General features: G+C 41.2%; 3 protein-coding genes across 3 annotated transcripts; 1 reads left to right on the top strand and 2 right to left on the bottom strand.

The window, feature by feature from the left end:
- Nucleotides 1–50: 50 nt before the first annotated feature.
- Nucleotides 51–7,808, bottom strand: LOC118315442 (cAMP-dependent protein kinase type II-beta regulatory subunit). The gene is made up of 11 exons (XM_035642720.2): nt 7,068–7,808; nt 5,975–6,010; nt 4,955–5,007; nt 4,698–4,781; nt 4,334–4,440; nt 3,966–4,119; nt 2,252–2,353; nt 2,083–2,157; nt 1,891–1,959; nt 1,647–1,782; nt 51–1,512 (listed from the first exon to the last, which is right to left on the bottom strand). The coding sequence occupies exons 1-11, from the start codon at nt 7,633–7,635 to the stop codon at nt 1,379–1,381; spliced, it is 1,518 nt and encodes a 505-aa protein (XP_035498613.2). The 5' UTR covers nt 7,636–7,808; the 3' UTR covers nt 51–1,378.
- A 3,447-nt stretch (nt 7,809–11,255) lies between these two features.
- On the bottom strand, nt 11,256–17,372 carry hsp90b1 (heat shock protein 90, beta (grp94), member 1). Its single transcript, XM_035642900.2, has 18 exons — nt 17,214–17,372; nt 16,571–16,673; nt 16,097–16,238; nt 15,869–15,985; nt 15,411–15,754; nt 14,958–15,069; nt 14,699–14,827; nt 14,469–14,585; nt 14,256–14,393; nt 13,856–13,933; nt 13,681–13,746; nt 13,113–13,382; nt 12,782–13,027; nt 12,556–12,692; nt 12,345–12,423; nt 11,906–12,061; nt 11,623–11,742; nt 11,256–11,532 (listed from the first exon to the last, which is right to left on the bottom strand). Exons 1-18 carry the CDS (start codon nt 17,260–17,262, stop codon nt 11,506–11,508), a joined length of 2,430 nt encoding a protein of 809 aa, XP_035498793.2. The 5' UTR covers nt 17,263–17,372; the 3' UTR covers nt 11,256–11,505.
- A 2,189-nt stretch (nt 17,373–19,561) lies between these two features.
- On the top strand, nt 19,562–27,793 carry nt5dc3 (5'-nucleotidase domain containing 3). The gene is made up of 14 exons (XM_035643136.2): nt 19,562–19,953; nt 22,041–22,225; nt 22,327–22,401; nt 22,534–22,589; nt 22,874–22,964; nt 23,056–23,193; nt 23,960–24,020; nt 24,215–24,317; nt 24,827–24,928; nt 25,101–25,182; nt 25,307–25,393; nt 26,150–26,290; nt 26,387–26,451; nt 26,560–27,793. The coding sequence occupies exons 1-14, from the start codon at nt 19,683–19,685 to the stop codon at nt 26,822–26,824; spliced, it is 1,722 nt and encodes a 573-aa protein (XP_035499029.1). The 5' UTR covers nt 19,562–19,682; the 3' UTR covers nt 26,825–27,793.
- The last annotated feature ends 36 nt before the right edge of the window (nt 27,794–27,829 follow it).

Below are 27,829 nucleotides of genomic sequence, written 5' to 3'. Positions count from 1 at the left end.
ACTGGTACTCATCCGTTTGTGTGATAAGAACTTATCTGACACGAAAAATATGTAAAAAAAAATGTATTTATTGTCATGAAAAGTGAAACACTCAGTACTGTCATCCAGTATTTTATGGGTTTGCCCTCAGAATTTACCACTAGCCTACAACCTGCACAAAAGGGGGAGGAATAAATTTAGAATGTTTAAATGTCAAATCAGCTTCAAATAGTTAAAGCTGCAGCAAACCACAGACAAAATACAGACTAATTATTCATTTTAGAAGGAGAGAGAAGAAGAAATAGGGGGAAGGGGGAGAGAGAGAGGACCCACTTTAGATTCCTGTTGAGAGGGCACATGAATGTGTTTCCAAAAAGTATAAGTTGTTGGCAGAGATAGACAGCAACAATGAATGTTATCAATCATAAAACATGTTTCACCGACACAAAAACAGACTTTAATTTAACATTAAAAAAACAGAAAAAATCATTTGTGTCAAGACGTTGCCTATAATGCTACAGTCTAGCGGGGTGACTAATTATATTAAAGGTGAGCCTATACATTAACAGCAAATACTCTTTTTCAAATTTCAGAGCAACGTGTTGTTTATTCTTACAAAACTATCAGCTATCTCTCTGAAGTTTGTTTTCTGTTTGTTTTTTCAAAAGCATTAGGCTAACAGCCACAAACAATTTGCAACAATGATATACATTGTTTATGAACGCATATTCAAGGGATTATATCTTATGATCAACTAAATGTATATTTGTGATTCTCTTCTGATCAAAATGTGAAAGATGCTATTCAAACACAGAATCAAATGAACTTCCTTTACAAATTGTTTATCCTTTCTCATGTAGGGAGGCGCTCTTGTACCAGTGCACCTCATGCTGCAAGTGTTAGTGCTCTTGCCAAAAAAAAAAAAGATAAGAGAGTGACATGTTTGCTCGCAATTATCTAGTAAGAAATTAACTTTGGCATCTGGTTTCAACAAACAATATTTAAAAATTCACAAACAATATTATACTCTAGGTGTAACTATAACACTGTGGATATAAGGTGAGAGTTGACAAAATTGTTCAGCATATAAAATAATTTATCTGACACTGACAAGTAAAATGTACACTTACACTTTTAAGGTGAGAATCATGAGGAATCTAATTGAAACAAGCTGTAAGCAACTCTGCTTTGGCTTACTTTACTCATAACAAACTCTGCTGAATTGAACCTTGTCTTATATGGGAATCTGTGTGTTTTATTTATCCGACACACAATTATTGTTGTGGGTATTCACATTTCTTGTACGAAAAGCCATTTAAGTGATAATGGGGGAAAACATCCACACAAGCCTTTTTCCCCCCCATCCATTGATTCATAGTCCATTGGCATTGGAGCCATCTTATGCACTTTGTTGCTCAATCTCCGGGCTATTTCCAAACAGGGTAACTAGCTGCTCCTCATAGTTAGCAATGTTCCTCTTCATGATGTCCATGCACGGGCCCAGCAATCTCTCGAAGGCTTGAATATCCATGACTGAAAAAAACAGAGAAAAAAACAGAAGAGACAGGCAAGAGAGATTGATGTAAAATAACAAGTGATACAATGGGAAATCTCTGTGCTGAACTCAATATATGAATGATCATAAAATTGCACAAACAGAAAATTACCCAAGCATTTGACGCTTCCCACAGCGTATGCCGACGCAGCTCTGGGCTTGTTTGTGACAAGCGCCAACTCCCCAAAATACTGGCCCCTAAAGCATGTGGCAATATCCAGCTCCTCATCCTCCTGGTCTTTTTTCGTCTGGTGAGAGAAGAAAAACGCACACAATAACATACTGAGACCACCACTGATTTCTTAATTTTTGAGAGGTTTTTTTTTACAAATTCAAGGGAGACTGTGAAAACCTACTCTGCTTCTTTTCATGGTGATTCTAACTTGGCCAGACTCGACGATGTAGAAGCAATCCGCTAAATCCCCCTTTAACACAAAGCATTAATGCAATAGCAAATTAGCACCAAAATATAAGTGACTCTGTCTTTATAAATGCTCCATTGGAATACAGAATAAAAAAAGATCAGAGCATGTAAAGAGTCTTATCACCTGAGCAATAATCTGCTGTGAATCATTGTACGCCTTGGTGGACAGCACGTCTACAACCTTCATTCTCTCAGAGAGCTGTGGATAGAAAAGATATGTGGCTGTCAAAGGTTTTTATTGTAAATGCACACTGCAGTTTCTTTACACTGGAGGACAAAGGTAATCTGCTAACCTCTAACGACGTGAGCAATGGCAGCGTTTCAATGAACGCCTCATACAGCCTCCTCTTCTTGGCGTTATTCTTCACTATGATCCTCCTGAATGTCAGACGATCCTGACATGCATTTAGAGAAAAGAGAAACATTCAGGGTGAAAAGAAATATGCATTTCAAAACTTGTAATCCTGTGATCCCCCATTAATTGTGTGTAAATACATGTCAAAAATCATGCTTTTAAAAGTTCTCACAATTTTTTCTTGAACTCGGGAGCTTGATACCGAACATAACAGAATATAAATAACAATACATATTGGAATGGAAAAACAATCCGCGATGCCCAGAAAGTCGGGTCACCATCATATATTTTTTTAATACAGCGCTTGTTTTCCCTGCTCTCTCTAGAATTCAGTTTGAATGGGTAGTCATACTCGGGCACCCTTTCACAATAACTGATATGAAACAATAGTTTGCAGTAGGTGTCGCTGTGAACCAGATTTAAAGTAAGCAGAGAATCCTCTGCTAACAATAGAACCACTCTGAATACTTCGACCACGTGTCACTCCGGTTCTTTCAGTTATAAACATGTATAACTCAGGATTATACCAAGTTTAAAAACAAGTACTGGCCTGCAGCCACATGGTGGATGGTCACCTACTGTGCTTCCTATGGCATCCAAACAAGCCGACACTGCCCTAACCTTGAGGTAAAGTGACCAGTAGAGTCAGTCCTTGAGCCTAGAACATGTCATGTTAATATCCTACCAAATGAAATTGAACTTTAATCCCAGGTTTAAATCAGAAGCCCCTCAGCAGTGCTATCCCTCCTCAACCTAAGGGGATTGTTAGTTAAACAGAACTAGGCCCTTGGTAACAGACTCAAACACAGTACAAGTTCTCAGGTCAACCGGGGATACAGCTGCAACCAGCCCAGTCAGCGCCGACATGACACAACAAAGCAGTTGGCTGACCATCACGGGGTCATTCATAAACAAGCTGCTTCATAGAAAGATACTAAGCACTAGCTTAACATTCAAATCAGCTGTTCTGGCCACAGTTCCTAAAGTAGTTTGAATTTCTTTTAGCAAAATACCTTTAATTAGATATGTTTTTAGGTATTTTCCCCACTGCAGTAGTTTTACTGTAAAGGCACACTGCAGTTTATTATTTACACTGGAGGTGAAAGGTAATCTTCCAACCTCTAATGATATGAGCAATAGTACCCCAAAAGCATAATCACAGCTGGCCTCTCCACTTTATGTTTTTATTAAAAAAAAAAAGTATATATATTTTGCAAGTCCTCTGCAACCTAATTTCATATGAGGTGCATATTTTCTAACTCAGACAAGTAAACAAGTTTAACCCTGTTAATCTGAGCTGTTCTGAGAGCTGAGCTCTCCAAATGGGCGACACAATGATCATTTCAAAAGGCCATTACTTCAAAAAATATAGATATATTTTCACATTCAGTTTTCACATTCATTATGCTCTAATATGCCAATCAATGAACGTGTAAAATCACATCTAGGGGTTTTGTTGAGTGCCCTCTCAAACTTTAGTTGAATTCAATCGCTTTTATTCAGTATATTATGTCAATCACATGATGTGATCTCACTCATCACACCAGGTACCAACACTGCCAAAGATGTTTACTGTAAATCCTGACGGCACAGCGTGTCACGAAAAGCTGAGTGCGGAACTAATTGCGCTCTTGTATGAGGATTTAACTCACTAGGCACCAAAGGGCTCCAGGTGAGACGGCGATTATGGTGGCTGCCCTGGGGGTGTTGTACATCAATGCTAGTTCTCCAAAGCTGCCTCTGTTGTCATAGCAGCCAACCTGCTTCTCTGTGCCATCGACCTTCATGAAAATGTTAAACATCCCACTGAAATTTAAATATTAAAGAAAAATACCATATCAGAGAAAATATCATCACATGGCAACAACATTGGTGACTTCTGAATTCTGAAAAATAGTCAGCAAAAACAAAATTGTATCAATATTTGTTCAATATTCATTTTAATTCAAAAGACTTCTATTTTCATTTAACCATAAATGATCTGATTCCGGAAAAGCTTTGGAATCTTGTCAGAATGTACCTTTCAATGACATAAAAATTGTCCCCATCACCATCTTGCTCGATGATGTGCTCCCCTTCCGTACAGAACTTCTCAAACATGGCGTCCAGCACCTGAGACATCTCTTCCTGCGAGGCACAAATAGAATAGCAGCGTTTAACAAAAACATAGTAAAGTGTTTGAATTTCACATGTTGAAGCAATCACATAGAATCAACTCAGTGTGCTGTTTCTGCTGCTTAAAATGAACAGTCTTTATCATGCATAGTGCACTGAGCTGTGGCAAAAAGCCTCTGGCCTCAGGCCATGTTCTCTTTTGTGTAATTTAGGAGATGGCAGAGGACAAACCAGAGGCGAGCAGAGTGCTTATGGAATAATCCACTCACCGGATCCAAATTCTTGAACAGAAGAATGTCCCTACACGCTTCCTGTAGTCTCTGTCTCTGCTCATCGGTCTTTGGGTGGGTGACCTGCGAAACAAAACACACACCTGTGATGTGGCGCTGAGGGGAACTTGCACAGAATAAGTCATATTTATTGTTGACAATTGTATTCAGATTCCGAGCTCCAATTCTTGATTATGTCATGTGTAATAGAAAATGTAATAAAAAAGTAGATAATTATGACATGGAGCACAGCCTACCCATGGCTCTTTATCCTCCTCATCTTCATCAGGATTGAACGCTTCAGCACACACTGCAGGACAAAGTTTAACAAATGAATGAACTGTTCACTTATTTGCACACAAACCAGCACTTCAAATGTTTGTCTCCCCTCGCACCTTTGAATTTTCCCTAAATATTTATTTTGTTTTGTCATTGTGTTTTATCCGTGTAATTTTTTTGATGTTTGTAATTTGAAGTGTTTATTTACTGGTAGTTGCCGTAGCCTGTTGCTGAATTATAAGATGTTGTGTATATTGTAAGTCTACTGCCTGTCTAAAGTCTATCAGATTATTTTGCCTTTTTAATAAACTTTATGCCGACCAACTTTTGGGAAATAAGACACATTGTACATTAGCAAAAGGCACAAACCACATAACTGCAATGCATAGTTTGACTCACGGCCGGGGGACCCTGTTGTATGTCACACCTCACTCTCCCTGGCCTCAACATTTGAAATTTACATTTATGGGTTAGGGTTACTACTGCCTTTGTGTCCTATGCATGTGACATAATTTCCCATCTGACATGATAGAAGGACTGAAATCAATTATAATTCATGTGGTACTGAATATTTTCTCCTGCTCATACTTTCTATTGTAACCATTAAATGTGCAACCATAAGTCCTAATACAGCAAAGTTATTTTTGTGAGCATACAACCTTTCTATAACCACGACCAAGACATTATTATTAGTAGTAGTACTTTTCCGGATCTTCTCATCCACTTCACTCGATGACATTATTACCAGGATTGAGACAAAGTGGTTTCACAAACTCTAATTAATCAACACAGTTACAACAAACTGAAGGCAGTGAGACAAGACAGATGGAAAAAAAATACTTCAATAGTGCTTGTCCTGGAGCAAATCTGACGTAGCCTCAAAAGGTAGTGTTCGTGTGTGTTATGCAGTATTCCAGCACTGACACTGTCCAGAGTTTTCCTCTTGACAGAGGAGGCTTTTAACATGCACCTTCAACGGGAAGTGAATGACAACTCACCTGATGCTCTTCTGATGAATCTGTTCATTACAGGGGCTGCAAAATTGTAAAAATATATATATATATTAACATGCTAAATTCATCTTACAGTAGCTCAATTAATATTGGAAAGGATGAGGTTAATGCTGTAGTGTTCTACATCTACTGTGGCACATGTGCAGCAGAGAATTCCTGTCCCTGTGCTCATTAAGGATCCATATTCATTTGGGTCAAACGGGAACACGGACAGCTGCTTTGAATCAAATTTAAATGAGAATTACGTCCAAGCCTCCAACACAATAACCCCGTATGAAATATACATTAGATAGGAGGTCTCGTCCATTAATAGCCTGCCTGGCCAGTGTTGTCCGGGGATGCTCGTTGAAATATCATTATGACAAGATACCGGAGGAGTGATGGTGCACGATCATGACTCTATAATACTACAATATTTGGTTTAATGATTGAATAAATAGTCCTTATGTAACCATCGCAGCCAGCCTTGTGGACCCCACCACTCATTGGGATGCTGTGTCAGAGCTCTGGGTTGCTATGCTACTTGCTGCACCTTATGGCAACCCAGCACTGGCCATTGTGTTAAATATGACCACCGCTTAGGAAGCACATAATAATAAAAATGTAAAAAAAAAAGTCACATTTTCTATTGCTTACATCACAGCAGAGCTTAGGGTTTCTATCTTTATCTGGATTGTCATATTTTTGGGGACATAGTCAGGGTAGGCCCCTCAGGCCTGCACCTGCAACTGGAAATATACAAATGACCTACAGGTGCAAGGTCTTTGTAAAAAAAAAAAAAAAAAAAAAACAGCCCCAAAACAACCATATTTGATTCTCAAGCGATTTTGAAGCTGCTCTTCTGACAAAAACGTGTGAGCATATGCGAAGCGCGAGACGCGTTCACGAACCGCCGCTCAGCCTCTGTGACCATATATGGCAAATGACAGAGGCGCTGGATGCGAGGTGGCGCCGCGGCCGGAGCATCCTTCTCCCACCAAACCACGAGCCGTGCACACTGCGGTTCAAACCGCATCGGGCTCACCCACACGCATGTGGCGCATCTTCACGGACATGTTGCAAATCTATCATAGCCCACCTATGAATTCCTCGTCGTCGTCGTCGTCGTCCTCCTCCTCCTCCTCCTCTCCGTTTTCCGAGTCGATTTGCATGGCTTCGTCAATGAAGTTGACCGCTTTCCCGGGTCTTGGGGCCGAATTTCGCTCATTGCCGAACGAGGCCCCTTTGGTCTCGCGGTCCCTCAGCTGGGTGAAGTACTGTAGGGCGAACTCGAGCAGATCCCGGGGCTGGTTCCTCAAAACTTCCACGGTAAAGCTCTGTAACAGCTCCGTCAGGCCCTCGGGAATTTCTATACTCATTCCTGTTCTCAGTCTATGGATGTGGACTAAACCGGTTTTGCTGCGAAATTTGTGAACAATCCAAAGCACAGATGGAATCGAAAAGAAAGAGAGAGGGAGAGAGAGAGAGAGGGAGAGAGAGAGGGAGAGAGAGAGAGAGAGAGAGAATTCTGCAGACGGGTGTAGTCGGGCCGCCCGGTCAGCGAGGCAACGACAGCGGATCCTCTCTTTTCCTTGAATGAAAATGGCTCTGGGTTTTTTTCGGTCCAAGCATCTTCTGCTGCTTCTGGCTACAGGAAACCCACGCATGTGACCCAGGAATCCATGGCAACCACCTATCCAGGGATTGCGTATGAGCAGCAGCAGCAGAGCAGCAGCAGCAGCAGCAGCAGCAGCACAAGCTGCAGCCAGTCGCGAAATACAAATGAGAGGAACGTCGGGAGGATCAGATCGATCCACACTGAGACACACGAGAAGTGACATGTCTGGGGTCGCGCGGTAGTGAGTTCCACACGGGGCTTCTTCTGTGGCCATGTTTGTTCAAACAGAAACAGAAAATTGCAAGCGTTAATAGCTGTTTTTTTTTTAAAGATAATGTACAGGGAGAATGGTGAAAAACAGCCTTGCGCTAACACAGGAGCTATTATTAATTGATTTCATAATCATAAACATATTAATAGCCGTAAGACGAAAGCTCATCGTGGCCCTTCTATTTTCAGAGATGGGGGGGGGGGGGGATACATCTGCTTTCAGAACATTGTGACCCCCAGACACAAAGTGGATGTCGCCAGAAAGTTTCATTACACAATGAAACATTCATAACAGGCAAGAAAGACTTGGCCGTGATGTCAACACACTTCATATGAATAAAATCAGCTGAGGTTGGAGAGCCCTTTGCATTGAACGTGACAAGCGATGCATCGTTTGGGTTTGTGAGAAAAATTGATCACATGCTTGTGTTTCCATAAAGGATAAAACAAGACCTCTAGAATCTGGACCTTCCTTTAGACTTTGGACATTCCTAAACTCAACTCCAACTGTGTCAACTTGAACAAAACAATTCTCAGGTCAGAGACATCAGTGTTATATAAAGCAAATACTGTATATCACTTTCAAGAAATCACAGTTGATCTAAAGGACTTTACAGCGCGGGGATAAAATATGACAAAACACTGTCGAGGACAACGAAAGATGAAATAGAAATAGTGGCAATAAACACAGATAAATGTGAGACAACGTATTCACATTTAGTCCAGAACTGGAGCAGGTTAGGTGAGCCAGCATGCAAAAGTGATTGAGACCACGCGACAAGAGGAAAACAAATTCAGAACATTCGTAGTTTTGCAAAAGGCCGCATCACCACGTGCATTTGGTCCTGGGCCTGAGAATAGAGAGAAGCCTGTGGACAGAGGATCTCAGGTGTTTTTTGGGACACATGCTGGCGCAACTGCTTCTGTACAAAAGAAAACGTTTGTGTTACATCCGTCTTGTGTGTGAGCCGTGTTGTAGGGATTATCCTGTTGAGTTTTGCCTTCGACGGTGGTGAGCTAAGAGAGATGAAGAAATGGTTCTGCAGGTTAACAGCAGGGAATCACTTGAGGATGAAAAAAAAAGACTGAAAGAGCACAGCTATTATCTCCCACTGGTATCAGTCCCCTGTGAATCTGCGCCTCCACGAAACCCCTCCCCCTGCTGTGTCCCATATCTGTCACCCTTTATTAAGAAGGCACAACATTTTCTCTCTCACGCAAACACATGGCTCGTCCATGGAGTGACCTGCAAAATCTAACACTGCTGCTGCTGAGCTGCTGTTTCACAAACTCCCTATTAAAAAAAAACCCTGCAGATTTCCACAGTGGATTTTGGACGTGTACAGTACAACCCCATCCTGCTAGCCAATGCAATAAGACGTTAGAAACTGTGGTTGGTGGAGAACAAACACTTTGCATCAGCCCTGCTCTCTGAACCGTGGATCCTGAAGATTGTTTCTGCTTTCTGCTTCTCAACAGACCAATGGAGCTTTCAGCTGTGCTACACTTGAAAATGCAAAGAATTTCTGAATCGTCCGTAGGCTGCAATAACACTGGGTTGTTGGGTCAATCAGGAAATAATGAATTGTTCCATATGTCAGTTCACTGTATAGGCCTATACAAATGAGCGCTGGTCTCTGTTGACATTTGGACTAAGGTTCAGTATTTGCCCAGTACAACAAGACATGTTGATGACAGTTTATTTTCTAGCTAAAACTAATGCGATACCTTTCATAACTGTAATAATGTTCAGTTTCTGTTTGTAAAACCACCTGCAGTATAATGCAATACAATTCAACTCTATGACATACCACATCGTTCAAAATGACTCAACACAATAAATACAAGTTTTATAATCTGTAAAATATAATTGCCTTCATTTTTTATTGGGAGGTGTGAAACAGAAGTGAGTTTCCACAACTACTTCTGTCTCCCTTGCTTCTGGTGCATTTTTTAAAAACTTGTTGTGATCGGGGTGATTTTTGTCCTGCTGGAAATAATGTCTTTCGCATTCTTTATGCCCAAATGCATTGGGGATAAAAGGTGCATACTGTGTATATACACTGTGAATGATTTATAAAAATAAGTTGTCCTGGAAGATACTAAAGAGAACATAAATTGAGATTACATGACTAAAATTGTGAGCTAAGAGAGATAGATTCTGACTACAGTATTAAGACAAAGAGTTGTTTCCTCCCTTTGAGCAGAGATAATATTGCTGGTTTGGGGACAACATGAAGTTATATGGCTGAATATCATAACTACTCTGAAAACACTACATTTTATCAGACTGTCAAACTGAAGTTTTGCACTGAATGTGAGGACTAAAACTGCAAAGTACGGTATTTTAGTAACAAAAGGGTCACAAATTTGAATGCATATTTTATCACGTCTGTTAATTCAGATATATGAGTCTTCTGCCTTATTAACACACTTTATAGTCCCATTCACAATTTCAGGATGAGGGAGACTGTGCCACCTACTGGACATGGCATGGCATTGTAATACTTTGTGGCTTTACACTATATTTTGCATTTATATGACCAATTCTGATTAATGTTAGATCTGACTAAACACCAGAACGATGGATAAATGTTAACGCCTTTCTTATCCATTTCCTGCAACCTCATCACAGTGAGCTGGAAGGAAAAATAAGATGATCCCAGAGTGATGTTCGCACAGAAGGAAGCTGAGATCAGATCATGGAGTGAAACAGGAAACGCATCAGATCAGCACAGGAGAGAAGAGGTCAACATCCTCAGTCTTCAGGACAAAACAAGGAGACTGAACATTAGTATCCTGTGGTATATGTGGAAGAAAATACGAAATATAATTAATGTAATCTAATGTAATGAAACTTCACTTTTGTTGGTCACAGTATGTTTTATTTTTTAGTGGGTGAATTGTGCTAATGTAGAATTACTTGATTAAAAGCATTTTTGTGTGACATATGACCAATGTGTTAAATCATTTTTCGTTTTTAGGGTCCTACAGTATTTTGTTGCAACAATGCTTTATCAACCAATCCCACGTGAGCCTTTGAGTTTCCATAACAGATACTCCTATTGTACCGTGGCTCCTGAGATAAGCCAATACATTTTATCAGATTTCTGTTGGTACCAAGCCACACAGACACTGCTGATAAGAAATGTCAAACATATAGTTTCCAATGAATTCATGACGATTAACTGGTGACAATGGGACTTTTTTTCCTCCTTTTTGAAAATGATCTGCAAGAAAAAAATCTTTCAGTTCAGGGACCAAAAAAGCTATTGATGCATTAAAGAATTTTAAGTTCTATACCATTGAGGCAGTTTTTTCATTTTTTGGCCTCAACTTCTACACCTCATGTCTTTCTTAACATGAATATGTTTCACAAAAAAACCCAAACACCGTTCCTCCCTTTTCCAGGAAACATTTATTCGATCAACAGACAGGATCGCATCTTTCCATAAACAAGTCAGTTAAATATTAACAAATTTACAGTCATGAGGAATGTAAAAAAAAGAAAGAAAACAAACACAAACAATGCTCGGCTTAAAAAACCCCAACCCTAGGACCCCACCCGGGAACACGACCACAGTGACACTGGAACAAGAATCGATTCCTGTTCCCAGCTCCATCGTTACGTGCTTTTCCATTCAGTGCTTCACAGTTCATCTTTGTCCGTTTTTGTCTGCAGGGGAACAAAATCAACATGATGAATAAACATTCCATCATCTGATTTTTTTACATCCTTAACATGCCATAACTTAAGTGTTCTTACCGATTCTTCATCATCTTCCTCATCTACAATTTCTTCTTTTGCTTCATTATCTTCCACCTCGTCCTCTGCTGGCTCTTCCTCTGGCTCCTCTTCCGGCTCCTCCTCTGGTTCTTCGTCAATCTGGAGAACAGAGACATATTTTTAACAAAAAAAAGTGGAATTATATCCAATGAAAAATAAACACTGCTCAATCAAGTCAGGCATAAGAATGTGTTCACTGGCTTGGAGGAGGAGATATGACTATGCACAGTAATATAGTACGTGGCAGCCGACATTCACTCGCCTGTTCGTCCAGAGGTACGTTCATGCTGAGTCGAAGCATGCGCTCTATCCTTTCTCCATAAGCCTTTGTGTCAGTCAGCTGGTAGCCTGAGCGCAGCGTGGCTGTCTCAAACAAAACCATGGCCAGATCTGCCGCAGTCTGGTCCTCAGCGTCATTCTGAGGACAGGGAAAAAATATTTTTTAAAAAAGAACAAACTCTATTGGTTTTCTGCAGAGATGGGTTTGAAGATAATGCAACAAATTGGAACTAATGAATGCATATTAATAGGAGCCATCATCATATTAAAAATCATAAATACAACTACCGTGTTCCCATTTTTAAAATTGTCAAAAAACTATATTGCATAACTTTTTTGCATGCTTCTCTTTAAAATCAACATATTATAAATCACATAATATGGAAATACAAATATAGAGAAGGGTTAGCGGTCAGACTTACACTGACTGTGTTGAGAATCTGCTTGATGAGAGGGTGTTTGGGGTTGATTTCTAACGTTTTCTTCTGACTGGCGTAGTAGCTAAGGATGAAAGAGAGGCATTGTAATACAAGCTCAACTGTTGGGCCGCACAACCCGTTCTACATTTGGATTTTACAACTGTTAAAAAAATAGAATGAACATTTTACGAAAGCAAATATCATCACTACTCACTTTGTGGAAATGTCTTTCCCTGTCTGGTAAGCTTGCGCCTTCATGATCCTCTCCATGTTTCCTGACCAGCCGTACTGGCTGGCAACCAGCGCGCAGGGTGATTTAGTCAGCCTCTGACTGATGATGGCCTTCTCAATCTGTGGGGAAAGACGGCCTCATATGAAATCATGATGAACAGACATAACCCCCCCATGTCTGAAATTTAAAAAAATAACTGTCTCTCTACCTTGTCCTTCAGGGCCTTGTCCTTCAGCCAAGTGGTAAGAGGTTCATACTCCTTCTCGAGGACCTCCCTACTTTCCTTGGCCTTGTCACTCTCGTCAAATTTCACGCCCTCCTTTGCCACGTTCTGGAAACGTTTCCCATCAAACTCGGGCAGTGCCTGGATGCAGTACTCATCCACAGGCTCTGTCAGGTAGATCACCTCATAGCCCTTCTTCAGCAGCCTCTCAACGAAGGGAGAAGACTCAGCCTGCAGAGGAATGATTCCAACACGTCATTTAATCACATCTCAAGAAAAAACGGTGCACTTACGGTCATTCAAACCACCGACTCACCTCCTTCCTGCTGGTACCAGCCATGAAGTAGATCTTGTCCTGCTTCTCCTTCATGCGCTCCACATACTGCTCCAGACTAGCCACAGTCGTGTCACTGTTGGAGGTCTGGAAGCGCAGGAGCTTGGCCAGACGGGTCCTGTTGGAGTGATCCTCAATGACACCCAGCTTGATGTTGGTTCCAAACTCCTTCCAGAACTTATCATTGTAGTGTTCCTCTGCGATCTTCTTGATCATGTCCAAAGTCTTACGCACCAGTTTCTTACGTATAACCTGAACAGGGACAAAGGAAGGAAGGATTCATTGGCATTTAATTTTTCCACTTTTCCACATTATTTTTTGTCCACTTATTTTGTTCTCTTTCCCTTTCTAAATCCTGTTAAGTATTTTCTCTTTTTATTTGAAAGATGATGTATCAATAAGGTTGCTTTCCTGCACCATTTTGAATTTACAATGCCTTTGCTTTTAAAAATGCTTTCTAGATCTGAATAAACAGCCCATGTACAATACATTGTAATGTGACATTTACAAATAAGTATTTTGGTTAATTCATATTTGCTATGAAACTCACCTTGAGCAGTTTGTGCTGCTGCAGAGTCTCTCTGGACACATTCAAGGGGAGGTCATCGGAGTCAACCTATGAAAATGAATTTACATTAATCACAATGCTGGTGCCATTACATTAAATTCTGAACAGGCCATGATAGCACCTGGCTCCGTCATAACTAGAATTGGAAATCACTTACCACTCCCTTGACGAAGTTCAGGTACTTGGGCATCATGTCGTTGAAGTCGTCCGTGATGAAAACTCTCCTGACAAACAGCTGAGACAGAAATAAACATTTATTTAGAGACTGAGCTGAGGGAGCTAATTATTAACTTGGAGTAATATTATAGCTTTTGCTTCAGTCCTAAATATTAATCATTGGTTTTTATATGAACTTTCTATCCCACATGTTAATATTATTGGTATCTGTTTTATATTTCTGACTTTAATATATAATTCTATTGTTTTATTGTTGGCTACATGCTCGTATAAATTGTGCTATATAAATATAATGGAGTAGAGTCAAGATTCCTGAATATCATTCTGTAAGCATATCAGATCCCTTACAATGAAAACTGAACATTGTTCGAGCCACATACCTTGATGTAGTCGTTCTTCTTGGAGCCGTACTCGTCAAACAGGCCGCGGGGAGCTGAGGTGGGCACGAAAAGGATGGACCTGAAAGTCACCTCACCCTCAGCTGTGAAGTGGATGTGGGACAGGGGGTCGTCACTGTCCTGTTGAGGAACATACCGTTAGTTTGAAATATTATATTTGATGTTTGACAGAAGCGTTACTGTTGAGGCATCTACCTTGGAGAATGTCTTGTAGAAAGCCTTGTATTCGTCCTCCTCAACCTCTTTAGCTGGTCTCTGCCAGATGGGCTTGATATCATTCATCAGTTCCCAGTCCCACACGGTCTTCTCAACCTACAACAAAAATGATAAAACACATTTAACAAATGACGCAACTTTACCCTAATTTGATTCAATGAAACCGATCAATTCTCTCCATGTCATCCACCCCTTCATGTACTTCCTACCTTCTTTGTCTTTGGCTTGTCTTTGTCCTCCTCCTCTTCTTCTACCTCAGCCTCGTCTTCAGCTGCTTCCTTCTCTGGTTCCTCTGCTGCCTCAGCGTCTTCGTCAATGGGCTCCTCAACTGTCTCAGTCTGGCATGTTGAGAGGAAGAGAAAATGTCACCGTCATGTCTTGGTATCCATATTTGTAAATTTAATGATAGAACGTTACAGAGGAATGAGTCTGACTCAAAGGGGGGAAGAAGGTGTCATTAGTAATCACCTTGCTGGCCCAAACGTAGATGGGGAAGTTGATGAACTGAGAGTATTTCCTGACGAGGTTCTTGATGGTCTCCAGCTCCAGATAGTCTGAGGCCTCCTCTTTCAGGACCAGCCTGAGGTTAGAAAAAGACAAGGAGGATTTTATTTCACAGTCTATATTATTCCTACATTTGAGACTAGAACAGTATTCAAAGTCTATTTGAGAAGCTGTTACAGTTGCTACACCCTCTATTAATTGCTGATAAATTGTGATGTGTTGACACATACTATATAATATATAGTAACTCCAGTTACTATATAAATGTATTCTTCTTAGTTTTGGAGATAGAAGAGGGTAGAAGAGAAGAGTGTAAATAGCAGACTAACAGCAGTCATGATGTCATAAAAAAATTAAAAGAAAACGGAAACTGGTGCAGGAGATGTTTAGCGATGGAAAAACTACTTGTGAACCTACGAGATGGTGGTTCCTCTGCCCAGTGTGTCCCCTCGTGGGTCCTCGATGACAGAGAACTGATTAGAGTCAGACTCCCAGATGTGCTGCGTGCCATTGTTGTGCTTTGATGTCACAATGACTTTGTCTGCAACGAGGAAAGCAGAGTAGAAACCCACACCAAACTGGCCAATCAGCTCTGACGTAGAGTGTCCCTCAGCCTGTCCCTCAGTCTGCATCTCCGTCATCTTGTTGAGGAACTCGCTGGTGCCGGATTTGGCAATGGTGCCCAAATTCTTCACCAGGTCCTCCTTGGTCATTCCAACACCAGTATCAGTGATGTGGAGCATGTTCTTCTCTTTATCAGACTGGGGATTGGAACAGCACAAGTGAGTTACCAACAGAGAAATAACTATTATAACAATAAAGACTGCAACATACAGTAAATGCAACCCCCCCCCCCCCCCATTTCTTGTACACACTTTAATTTTGATGGTCAGCTCTTCATTGGCAGCCATTGCCTCTTCATTGGTTAGAGACAACAAGCGGATCTTATCCAGAGCATCTGAGGCATTGGAAATGAGCTCCCTAAGGAAGATCTGAAACAGAGAGACCAAAAATTATTTTAACCTTTACTGTACCATACAAGTAAAGAAGTCATCTTGCAATGTTACCGGAGGTGCTTCAAAATAGTGTTTTTTCCTGCTCACCTCCTTGTTCTTGTAGAGGGAGTTGATAATGAGCTTCATCATACGGTTGACTTCAGCCTGAAAGACATGTTTTTCTGACTTTTCTCTCAGTTCCTTGATCTGAGCTGCATTCAGCCCATCTAGCTGGATAGCCTCCTCCTCTCTGAGGGGAAAGATGTACAGTACACACAGGTGAACTCACAGGTAGAGCAAATGAAATCATAGCTGTCAACAAACATGCAAATCTTCTCTCCCCTCTAGGAATCAGTATCCATGTTTTTGGTTTTTTTTTAAAAGAAGAAAAAAGGCCAGCTTCCCCAGTCTTAATCGAGGATGTGAAGTAAATCCTGCAAAGCTCTTCCACCACCGACAATTCCAAGGTTGCTGTGAGCGTTTGTGTGCACAAGCATGGTCACGCTGACCTTGTGTTGTTAACTTAAGGTTCCGTTGACCTGCTCTGACGAAGACAGGAGAGATATTCAAAGCGACACCCACCTCTGCACCGCCTCATCATCTGTCCTGGAGCCATCCCTGCTTTTACCCAGGTCGTCCTCGACTGTACCGTCCACGTCCAGCTCATCTTCTGCCTTCACAGCAGCTGCCGGGGGACAAAACGTTGATTTAGGTTTATTAAAAATAAATCATATTTCAGCATCAGTAACTGTTGCAGGTATAGCAGGAGAAATATTTTGGATTCAAGGTCTTATTATTAAGAATGAAAGACATGTTCAAACTCACTACACGGGTAAGGTGCAATCTTAGGGAGGTCAGCTTTCAGAAGCTAGACTATGGATGTGCCTTTTCATAGGGATGTTAGCTAGACAGGCAGCTAACACATACATGTGTCTCTGATAGAAACTTCTAGAAAGGCAATTAGGAAAAACGGATGCGGGCGTTTCTCTGCGAAATGAGTAACAGACGAATAAAGCAAGCAGACTAAAATATGAACACGTGGGAGAAAAATTTAACTTGGAAAACGCGAATCTATCGAGGCTGTAGTCGCGAATGAGCAGAGACGAGGGATTATTACAAATTTAGCATTAGCTTTCTAGCTAACCCTGTTAGCTACAACGCTGGGGTAATTTCATAATTCTCAATAAAAGGGTGAAACGAGATAGCAAATCCACCCGATACTCACCAAAGGCTAAGAGTGCGCAAAGGACACCGATCAGCCAAACTCGTTTCATTTTGAGACGCACGACGACGTGAGTGTTCCGCTGCTGAGACAAAAGCCGGGGACCAGTGCACGCAGCTCTGCCTTTACACCAGACACTGACAACCTGCCTCTCCCACCGAAAGAGCCCACTCTGTTGAACCCGTGACGAGCGGCCAATGGCTGGGTACCACGCACAACCCTCCGCCAATCGGAGCGTGACCAAGGGCACACGTTGTCCAATCACATTCCTCAACATATGTCGATGCCCGAAAATCGTGGCTCGACACCATTGGCCAGGAATGAGTGATCCGCATATCACTTCCGAAAATGTACCTCTCTTGTAAAAAACAAACACGCTTTGATTTCTTATGCAGAGTCACAGTTAAGTGACACGCTGACATTGTAGATGTACTCGGTATTTGATTATGGCCCTTTATACACAGACTGTTGCATCATTTCGTCTGTGTCTAAACTATTGTCTTTCTTTCCTACAAAGGAAGAAAATATGCCACCTCTTAGGGTGACACTGATTGACATTTAGTGAGAGAAAATGCAGATGATGGCATACTATTATATTTGTTCCTCTCAACACACGATCCACCTGAGATTATGTCATATTAGAATCATGTATGAACATATAAGTTGTGCATAATAATATCATATAAATGGGCACTTTATTATGCTGTTTGCTCAACCTGTCTGAGGGTGTATACCTGACTTTGTGAGATCAGGCCGCAGGTGTCAAAAAGCAGCTATGTTGAAGTTATGTATGTAACAGTGTGTGTGTGTGTGTGTGTGTGTGTGTGTGTGTGTGTGCGCGCGCGCCATACATTTTTGACTTACTATTTTAGACTTTTTACTTGCCATTAATATTATGTTTTTATTCCTAATATTTTATTTATTATCATTACTCTTCCAAGATAATATGTTTTAAAAAATTTATTGAAAGTGAAAACTCTGCTTGCCCAGGATGTTTTACCAACAAAGGGCAAATAAGGGAACTAAAAGAGAGCCTAAGGTTCATTCATATCTTTCATATTTTTGTAATAATTGATTGATAGAAATGTTGAAAATAGTAATATATGCCCATCATTGTTGCCTCAAAAACAAATGTACATAATAATAATAATAATAATAATAATAATACATTTTATTTGTATTGCACTTTACATTACAGCAATCTCAAAGTGCTACAGAGCATATAGTAATGCAATTAGAAAAAAAAATCAAGGTCAATACATTTAAATTAAAAAAAGATCAAGGTCAATAAATAGTTAAAAGGAAACCTATAAAATACATTTAGTAAAAAGGTTTCTAAAAAGATTTGTTTTTAGGTTTCGTTTAAAAACATCTGTAGTCCGTGGGGCCCTCAGGTGGTCAGGAAGGGCGTTCCACAGACTCGGAGCAGCAGATGAAAAGGCCCTACCACCCATACTGCAGAGCTTGGTTCTGGGGGCTTGGAGGGTGTTTGTGGTTGCAGACCGGAGGGTGCGAGGAGGTCTGGGGGGTGAGGAGTTCCTGTAGGTAAAGTGGGGCATGTCCGTGAAGGCACTGGTGGGTGAGGAGGGAGACCTTATGTTCAATTCTGAGTGGGACAGGGAGCCAGTGAAGAGATTTCAGGATGGGGGTGATGTGATCATGCTTGCACACCCTCAGGATCCTGGCAGCGCTGTTCTGGATGTATTGTAGTCTCTGGATGCTCTTGCCAGAGATCCCGATGAGGAGTGCATTACAGTAGTCCAGCCTGGAGGAGACAAAGGCGTGGACGAGCTTCTCTGCATCTGCCAGGGTGAGTGTTGGACGGAGTTTGGTGATGTTCTTGAGGTGATAGAATGATGTTTTACAGGTGTTTGATGTGGGTGTCAAAAGTGAGTTGAGGGTCCATTTTAACACCCAAGTTGGTGACAGATGTGGAAAGGGAGATGATATTACATATTAATATTGTTGTTTCCCTGACCACCTGTCAGATTTCAAAAAATGTTGAGTTTACAATCTCAGATAAAAACAGAAAATTATAAATATCAAATAGAGATTGTTATAATATCAACTGGAAATGGTTAATCAATTATCTGATTCAATGGTTGCCAATAATTTGTAATCAATCAGTTACTTGATTACAAATTATTGGCAATCATTCAATCAGATAATTGATTAAACAGCCCATTTCAGCGTGCTATGTTCATGAAGGTTAATGTTCCTGAAGGTTAATCCGGCTTTGTATGGATCATTTTCTGGATTATGTATATTTAATGCACGTCGGTCACTGCCTCATTTCAGTGGAAACAGGAAGCGACTGAACTGTCACCAGGCTCTTCGCTGATTGGCCGCGACTTTGCCAAACACGGAAGTGGCGTACAGGTTACCGTCCAGTGACACTCAGAGGAGCCGCGTGCGCTCGTCCCGCAGGCGACCGAGACCCACACGCGGGCTGCCAGCTGAAAGAACAGAGCCATGGCGCCCTTGTCGCTGCCCCTGTCGTCGCTCCTGAGACCCAGGGCCGGTGTTCTCTGTAACGCCCTACAGGCTCTACACCGACGGCCGTCCACCTCCTGCTCGTGGACTCGGAACTTCGGCGCGGTGCGGCACGGAGTCGGTCAGCTGCTGTCGCCGCAGCCCGGCGCCGCGAACTACGCAGCGTCCGCCTGTAGCAGCTCGTCGGCCGGCCAGGACACCACAGAGAGGCTGTGGTCCGTGTACAACGAGACCAAACGGCAGACGGAAGGTAACGCGACGCTGGACTGGCCCCTCATTCCTTAATGCTACTAAACGGCTGTTGTCTCATCACGCCGTCGTGACTCATGTTTCCACCAGACTAATGCACCGACTGTGTCCAGAGCCTCACGTCAGCTGCCTTCCAACAACAACATACAGTTTCACACATCAGGGCCCTGAGTAGTGGTTCTGGGTTGATAAATGATTCCTTAACCCATAACTACTACTACTACTACTTCTACTACTACTACTACTACTACTACTACTTCTACTACTACTACTACTACTACTACTACTTCTACTACTACTACTACTACTACTACTACTACTTCTACTACTACTTCTACTACTACTACTACTTCTACTACTACTACTACTACAACTACTACTACAGGGCACTGAGATTGAGCCTGTGTCCCAATATAAGTATCTTGGTCATTGGCCATGGTCTTGATCATTTTAGCCTTGTATTCAGCATCTGGTTCAGAAACTGAAATCATATTGGGTTTCTACTTTAGAATCCAGTCTGGCTTCTCCCTTGAGGCCAAAAGGAGACTTGTTGCTGCCACATTTATACCCGTGCTGGCCTATGGGGATGTGATTTATATGCATGCATCCTCACAAGGCCTACGCACGCTGGACACGGTCCACCATGGAGCTCTTACTCCAGTTGCTCCATGTTTGCACGGGTGGAATGGTCGGCCCTGTCCGCCCGTAGACTCAACCGTTGGCACATTCTTGTTTATCGAGGCCATACCCGGTCTGACTCCTTCTTAGCTACAGATGTACATTCTTCGCAAAGTTACAGGAAACTATTGCTTGCGCTCCCAGGACTCATTGCTTTTCACTGTCCCTGAAGTCCTTACAAATCTGGTGGAAAAGGGCTTTTAAGTACGCTGCTCCCTCGGCTTGGAATGACAAAGGGGCGTAAACTCCAATTGGACACTTTTAAAGAAATCTTAAAGGACCTAGAAGCAGGCTCCACTGGCTGTAAATGCTTTGACTGTTGATGAATGTTGTCTCCTATTTTTAAATTGTGTTATGTTTTTGTATTTGTCTGCAATCAGTGTTATACTGTATGTGCTGCTGCCTGTCTTGGCCAGGACACTACTCCTGGTTAAATAAAGGTTATAATAATGTAATAACAAACCAATAAATAATACACTGTACCTATAGACTATAATACATTGTTTCACACATGGATGGGATGGAAACAACACCTGTTAAACAAAATCAATCCCATGCAAACTACTTTTGTGATTCTGATAACACAAACATTTTGTTTATATATTTTTTGCAGGTTGCGATGTTGCTGTAGTGCACTGACATGTAATCTTGGGTATTTATGTCATGTTAACAACACAATTTCAAAAACCATACCCACTGTATTGAAGAACTTCACCAAATAGTAACAGTATTTTGCATATGAAGGTGAACACACCAAAATGTAACCTTTTAAAATATAACATAATAATACTCAGTGAAGGTCATAGTATCCAGTATTTGTTGAGAATATATCAGAGAAGGGATGGATCAAGTTTGGGGTGAATTTTGTAGAGCATTTATTTATATACTTAGGTGTTCCTGACATGTTGTCCCCTCCCTCCACTCCGGAGTGTTTGAAGTGAAATTAAAAAGAGGCCAGCATCTTAAACCAGCAGCCAATATAAAATGCACATTTTTGAGCACCAGTGTGTGCACAAGAAGTATTATGAAATTCTATTTGAATAGTAAGTCGTGTGAACAAAAATGAACCTCCATTATTTGCTGTGGTGTGTACTGACCTTTATGGACTAAGGATTTTGGACATGGCAACAAAAATTTAAGCAAGTAAATCTTTCACATATTGTGCCTTGCACAGCTCCACTGTTTTTTCTTCTTCCTATTGCTTAAATGTTGAGTGCGTCTATTCTTTAGAAAGTGGTATTACTGCTGTGAACACCAAATTAAAAAGCAATGTATCCACCACCATCAAGAAACATTGTTATCAGATGTACAGTCCTATGAGATAAGATATGACTTCCTGCCACAGCGACATTTAAAATTCCCAAATGACAGCAAACTGCGAAATAACCTAAAGTGTGTCTCTCTGCTCAGCCTTGACTCCAGCCATCTCCGCCAACTCTGTCAACCCCAACACCATTTTTGCCAACAACGAGATGAGCCTGCGAGACACAGAGATCTACGGCTTCGACTATGACTACACCCTGGCGTTCTACTCCAGCCATCTCCACACAATGATCTTCAACATAGCCCGGGACATTCTCATAACTAACCACAGGGTGTGTGCAGATTGTGTGGACAGATGTGTTAATAATGAATCTGTTATGTTGTGGTTGAAAAGCTCATATTAACTCTAACAGATTTTTCTTCTGTCCATTAGTATCCAGAGGGTCTGCGAAAGTATGAGTATATTCCAAATTTTGCTGTAAGAGGACTTCACTATGATGTGCAAAAGGTGAGAAAGGCTTTTTTTTTGGTGTAACTTGAAAAACTAACACATTTGGTTTGAAAAATAATTTGCATAAAATGAACTGTAAGCACATTGATCAGATGATTTGTATGAAAACAATTCAATGATTTGCAACAGGCGCTGCTGATGAAGATAGATGCTTTTCACTACATCCAGTTGGGAACTGTCTACAGGTATCTGTGCAATATATTACACCAGGGATAGTGGGATAAAATCTAAAATGAATGAAATATAATTTTAATGTGAGAGTATAACATGGTTTTCCACACCAGGTGACATGTAGACAGATAAACGGTTTTCATATAACGAATGCAATCATTCAGCAATTTAAGCTTAAGAATTTACAGCTTTTTCTTGGTTTATAGTCACTTACAAGGAGGCCACACACTCAACAAATAAAGCAGAATGAATTCTGTTGTCGTCCAAGTGTTTGTAATGTTTCATGTTTCACATACAGGGGTCTTCATCCAGTTCCTGACGAGGAAGTAATCGCCATGTATGAAGGTTGTCACGTACCTCTAGAGAACATGAGCGACTTCTATGGCAAGGTGATGAGCAATTCAGGTACACAGATGAGAATAAAAAAACCAAAAACCAAAAAAACCCCAGTATCATTCTGTTCTGATCACTGTCCTGCAGAGTTCCCATGGCCACACCATGAAACAGTTCATGGACATATTCTCGCTGCCGGAGATGACCCTCCTGTCGTGTGTCAATGACTTCTTCATGAGGCACAATATCGACTATGAGCCAGTCCATCTCTACAAAGACGTAAAGGTGAGTGCTTTTGTTATCAGCCTTGCCTTTGTTCAAGACTCTTGTTTGCATTGCGCCATGACCCTCCAGCCATTCAACGCCATCTTAATTTTAGCCCCGAAAACCAAGTGTCTAATTTTAGTAGAGTCAAACCGGCCACCAGCCTTCTGCATCTGTTCTCTGGGGCCTCTGTTACTTCAGAGGGAGAGGGCCGAGACACCAGTGGTGTGTTCTCCCTCTGAGGGCAGCTGTCACGCCGGTCCCATCTATTCTGTGTGACACTGTAGCCCGTTTGACCGATCGCTGTCATTAAAAGCCCCTAACACACTGTCTCACGAGCGCCTCTCATATCTTTTCAAGGACATCCTCCTTAATCTTTTTTTTTTTCTTGCCAAGCTTGATTTATTACTTGGTATTAACCCTTTCAGTTTTTAGCTATAGTTTTGTTTTTTACTTAATTTTCCCTTAACGTTTGTGTATGATGCACATCCTGTAAGTTTGCCCTTAAATGTCTGTTTTCACTCAGTTCCGGATTCAAAATCCTCAAGATAAACTGCAAAAAATGTGGTGGAAAGTTTGTTTATGTGTCTCAGCCACATAACTGGCTCCAGGGTGTGCTTTCTTCACGTTCAATTTAATTTGTATTCAGAGATGTGCTCTCTTTATGGTTCCAAGTCAACCGCTGATACACAGAGCGAAGTACTGCAACGAGAGCTGAATGCTAACATTGTGTCGCTGAAGTCAAGACTTCCTCGCTACGGTCTGTTTACTTTTTACTTCTTCACAGGAAGCCATTAGAGATGTTCACGTCAAGGGCATTATGTACCGCGCTGTGGAGGCAGATATTGGTAATGATCTTTGATTTATATCACTTTGTTTGAACTTATGCAAATGTGTGTGTATTTGTGTGTGTGAGTGTGTGTGTTGTTGCTAAGATGGAATGTATGTGATTTGGAAATAATGAAGCTATGATGTACAAACAAAATGCAGAGGTTTTTTTGCACAAATTATATCACACCTCTCTCTTTGTTCTGATTTCCAGAGAAATACATTTGCTACGGCGAGCAGAGCCACGCTGTGCTGAAGAAGCTGTCAGAGCACGGGAAAAAAATGTTCCTCATTACCAATAGCCCCTTTGACTTTGTGTAAGTATGAGCAAACAGGGTGTAAGTTTTTGTTGGCATGGTTAATTAAAAATGCCATTTATTGTGTAAAAATATTTAATTGTTGCCACTGCGTAATGCCCCTACTTTTATGGATGAGTATAAAGACACACACACATCAAGGGTTTTCTGTAGTAAATCATCGACTGAGCCTCTTTTGAAGTCAGGGTTGATTGCACAAAATGACCCGCTATGTCTCTCCAACCCTACAAGTCTTCCCAACGGCATGAAACCTATGTTGATTGATGATGATGGTTTAATAGTTAGTTACATTGAGTCATCACAGCAACAAAACCTGCAATAACCACTTTTAAAATAACAGTTTCACTGAGTTTCACACTAACTTAGTCGAAGATGGACATATTATTGCTGGTGTTTGTATCACTATCACCCGGTGCTGAATCAGGTCGATTGTTTGTGTTTGTACTGTCATGACGAGCTTTAAAGATGTTGCTGATGAGGTATCTGTCTGGTATCTTTCTCTCCCTTAGGGACAGAGGAATGAGCTACATCGTAGGGAAGGACTGGAGGGACCTGTTTGATGTTGTTATTGTGCAGGCCGACAAACCTAGTTTCTTCAATGACAGGAGAAAGTAAGTCGTCATACGATGTCCATGTTTTGCCTCTTCTGTGCCACTAGGGGTCTCACTGGACCACAAGACCAGCTGTCACCATCGGACATTGTTCACTATGCATTAACAGAGTATGCATGTGTATGTGTGCTGTGCTATTACCAGTGAGTAAGTCTTTTGTATTTTTTCCTAGACCTTTCAGGCGAGTCACAGACAAAGGTGCATTGCTATGGGACAGGATTCACAAGCTGGAAAAAGGGCAGATCTACAAACAGGTGTGATGACAGGAAATGACCACGTCATGCTTGTTAAACATTTCAGACGTACTTTTCTTCAGCACCTTGATAAAAAGCATTGGATGTGAATGTTGTTTTTGTTATGTGTGCTTGATCACTGTAGGGAAACCTTTATGAGTTCCTGAGACTCACTGGCTGGAGAGGATCCAAAGTGCTCTACTTCGGTGATCACATCTACAGTGACTTGGCAGTAAGTAGCATCCAGTGGCACATATGTACAAAGCGCTGATTATCACCACTCGAAAAAAAGCACTGTGCCACAAACTATTATGATATCATAACCACAGAGGGGAGCCCTGCCTTTACCAGGCTCCTTTGTTTAAGAGTGAGTTCATCTCTGCACGGAAGAGAATTGTGTCACAATTTATTAGAACAACTTGAGTATTTGAATGTGTGTCTGGTCAACTGTAAGTGGTAATAATGGAAGACAGAGTTTTACATCTCTGGCTTAATGCCTTGCTGGTGGCAGGCAGCCAGGTGTCAAACACATCATTGCTTATTTATAGAGGTGGAACATGGTGTGTGACGTTCACTCCAGCCAGAAATTAACACTCGGTCCTAGTGGCCGTAGGATGAGATCATTACTGTAAGTCGACACAGAGCAGAAGCATACCTGAGTCACACGGGAGGGATTGAGAAATATTGAAAGGCATTTCCTCGTTTTTCGGATCCATTTCATCTTGGGTTTTCAAACGCATGTTTCTCCTGTGGAAGAGATGTGCTTTGATTTTAATGATGCTGATGCTGTTTGCACTGGCCACTTAACAGGCTAATCCTCACCACAGATATGGGCACTTAATTGCAACCAGGGGGATTAAGACTTAATTTCTATTCTTTGATCACGTGTGCAACTACATTGACTTTATGTTGGGCTGTAAAAAAATCATTGACAAATCACGCTGTTTTTCGGTTCAAGACTGATCTTGTGGTCATTTTTTTTCTGCAGGATCTAACGCTGAAACATGGCTGGAGAACGGGTGCCATCATCCCCGAGCTGAGGAAAGAGATCAAGATTATGAACACAGAGCAGTATGTGCACATGATGGCCTGGTTAAAGGCACTGACTGGACTTATTGAACAGATGCAGGTAAAGAAAAGGCTTTCCATGCAGCATTCCTTTCTCCTTTCTGCCTTCAACCTCACAACTTTTTGTGCTCAACTTCTATGTACTGCTCCTGAACAGGTGCACAGGGATCCGGCATCTCAAGCTGTCGTCGAGGAGTGGATCAGAGAGAGAGATGCCATGAGGTAATGGAGATGATTAATTTGGCATTCATGAGCAGGTCGATCAATTACTGAGCTCTTGTGGAACTGATCTGACCTAGGCTTACGATATGAATGTGTTTTTAATGGCAGGCCACAAACGAAGGACATCTTCAACACGCAGTTTGGGAGTCTTTTCCGGACCTACCACAACCCCACGTACTTCTCGCGTCGACTGTCACGCTTCGCTGACATCTACATGGCCTCCATCAGCTGCCTGCTCAACTACGACTTCCAACACACCTTCTTCCCCCGCCGCACTCCTCTGCAACACGAGTCCCCCTTCTGGCCTGAACACAGCCCTGCTGGCCTGAGCGTCCCATCACAGCTTCACAGGCCCAAAGCAGAGTCTGATTAGAGCGAGAAGGACAAAAAAAAATGAAGATAAGGATTGAATGATCTCTATCACTGATTTACACCACTTGAGATATGGCATTTTAAAGATGCATGCTACATTTTAAATTATGCATAACTGGTAGTATTCCTTTAAACTGTTGATGTTTGTTAAGTTAGACAATAGTTAATTATTTTTATCCTTTTTCAAGAATTCTTTAGTTTGAAGGACACATGACACAATTCAGAAAACATGCACACTCTGATTTTTACATAGAAGTTGGAATGTTGCAGGCAATGATTGTTTAAGGTTTACATGTGATGCACTTACATGGTTTAAACAATAGGGGGCAGTCATACATCAAGTCTGTCTCTAAAGATTATCTTTGCCTTTTTTATCCTTTAAAACTGTAGGTGAAGTACTGAGATGTGACATTTACATTACAAACTCCGTTGCCTTAATCTCTTGTTCCGTTACTGAAATGTATATAATTTTTTGTAAAAGCCTAATATTATTTGTGGCAAGCATGAGTTTATTTCCCTTTGAACTGTATATTGTGATACACAATTGCACATTGATTTGAATAGATCTTTTGTTTCAAGGATTTTCAAACTACACAGTCTGTACATATTTTTTAAGCAGATGAGAAAAAAAATAATATTCGTCAGGAGAAAATAGAGCGTTGTTGCTATGTTTAGCACGTGTTTTGCTAATTGATCTGTGAAGGCGGCGTCGCGTTTCGCGGGTTTGTCACCTTTTTTTTGCAGAAAATATGTGAAATGCTCTCACATTCTTGAATGTAGTCTATAGAGAAGTTTATATTTCATATGACAGATGGAATCTTAAAAAAAAGGGAATTTATAAATACCAGTGGTGAAGTGGCCACAACCAAGACCTCATGGTTAATCTTATTTATTGGAGTCAATAGTTTTTGTCTTGATGTGTATTTGTCCTTTCACTATTTATTAAAATGGAAATGGATTGATGATCCTAGCCTGGTGCTTATGTCATTAATGTAAAACAGCTTGA

Source organism: Scophthalmus maximus, chromosome 7 (assembly GCF_022379125.1).
Source record: "Scophthalmus maximus strain ysfricsl-2021 chromosome 7, ASM2237912v1, whole genome shotgun sequence".
Classification (NCBI taxonomy): Eukaryota; Metazoa; Chordata; class Actinopteri; order Pleuronectiformes; family Scophthalmidae; genus Scophthalmus; species Scophthalmus maximus.
The sequence above is the reverse complement of the archived record's forward strand: the minus strand, read 5'-3'. Positions and strand labels throughout refer to the sequence as shown.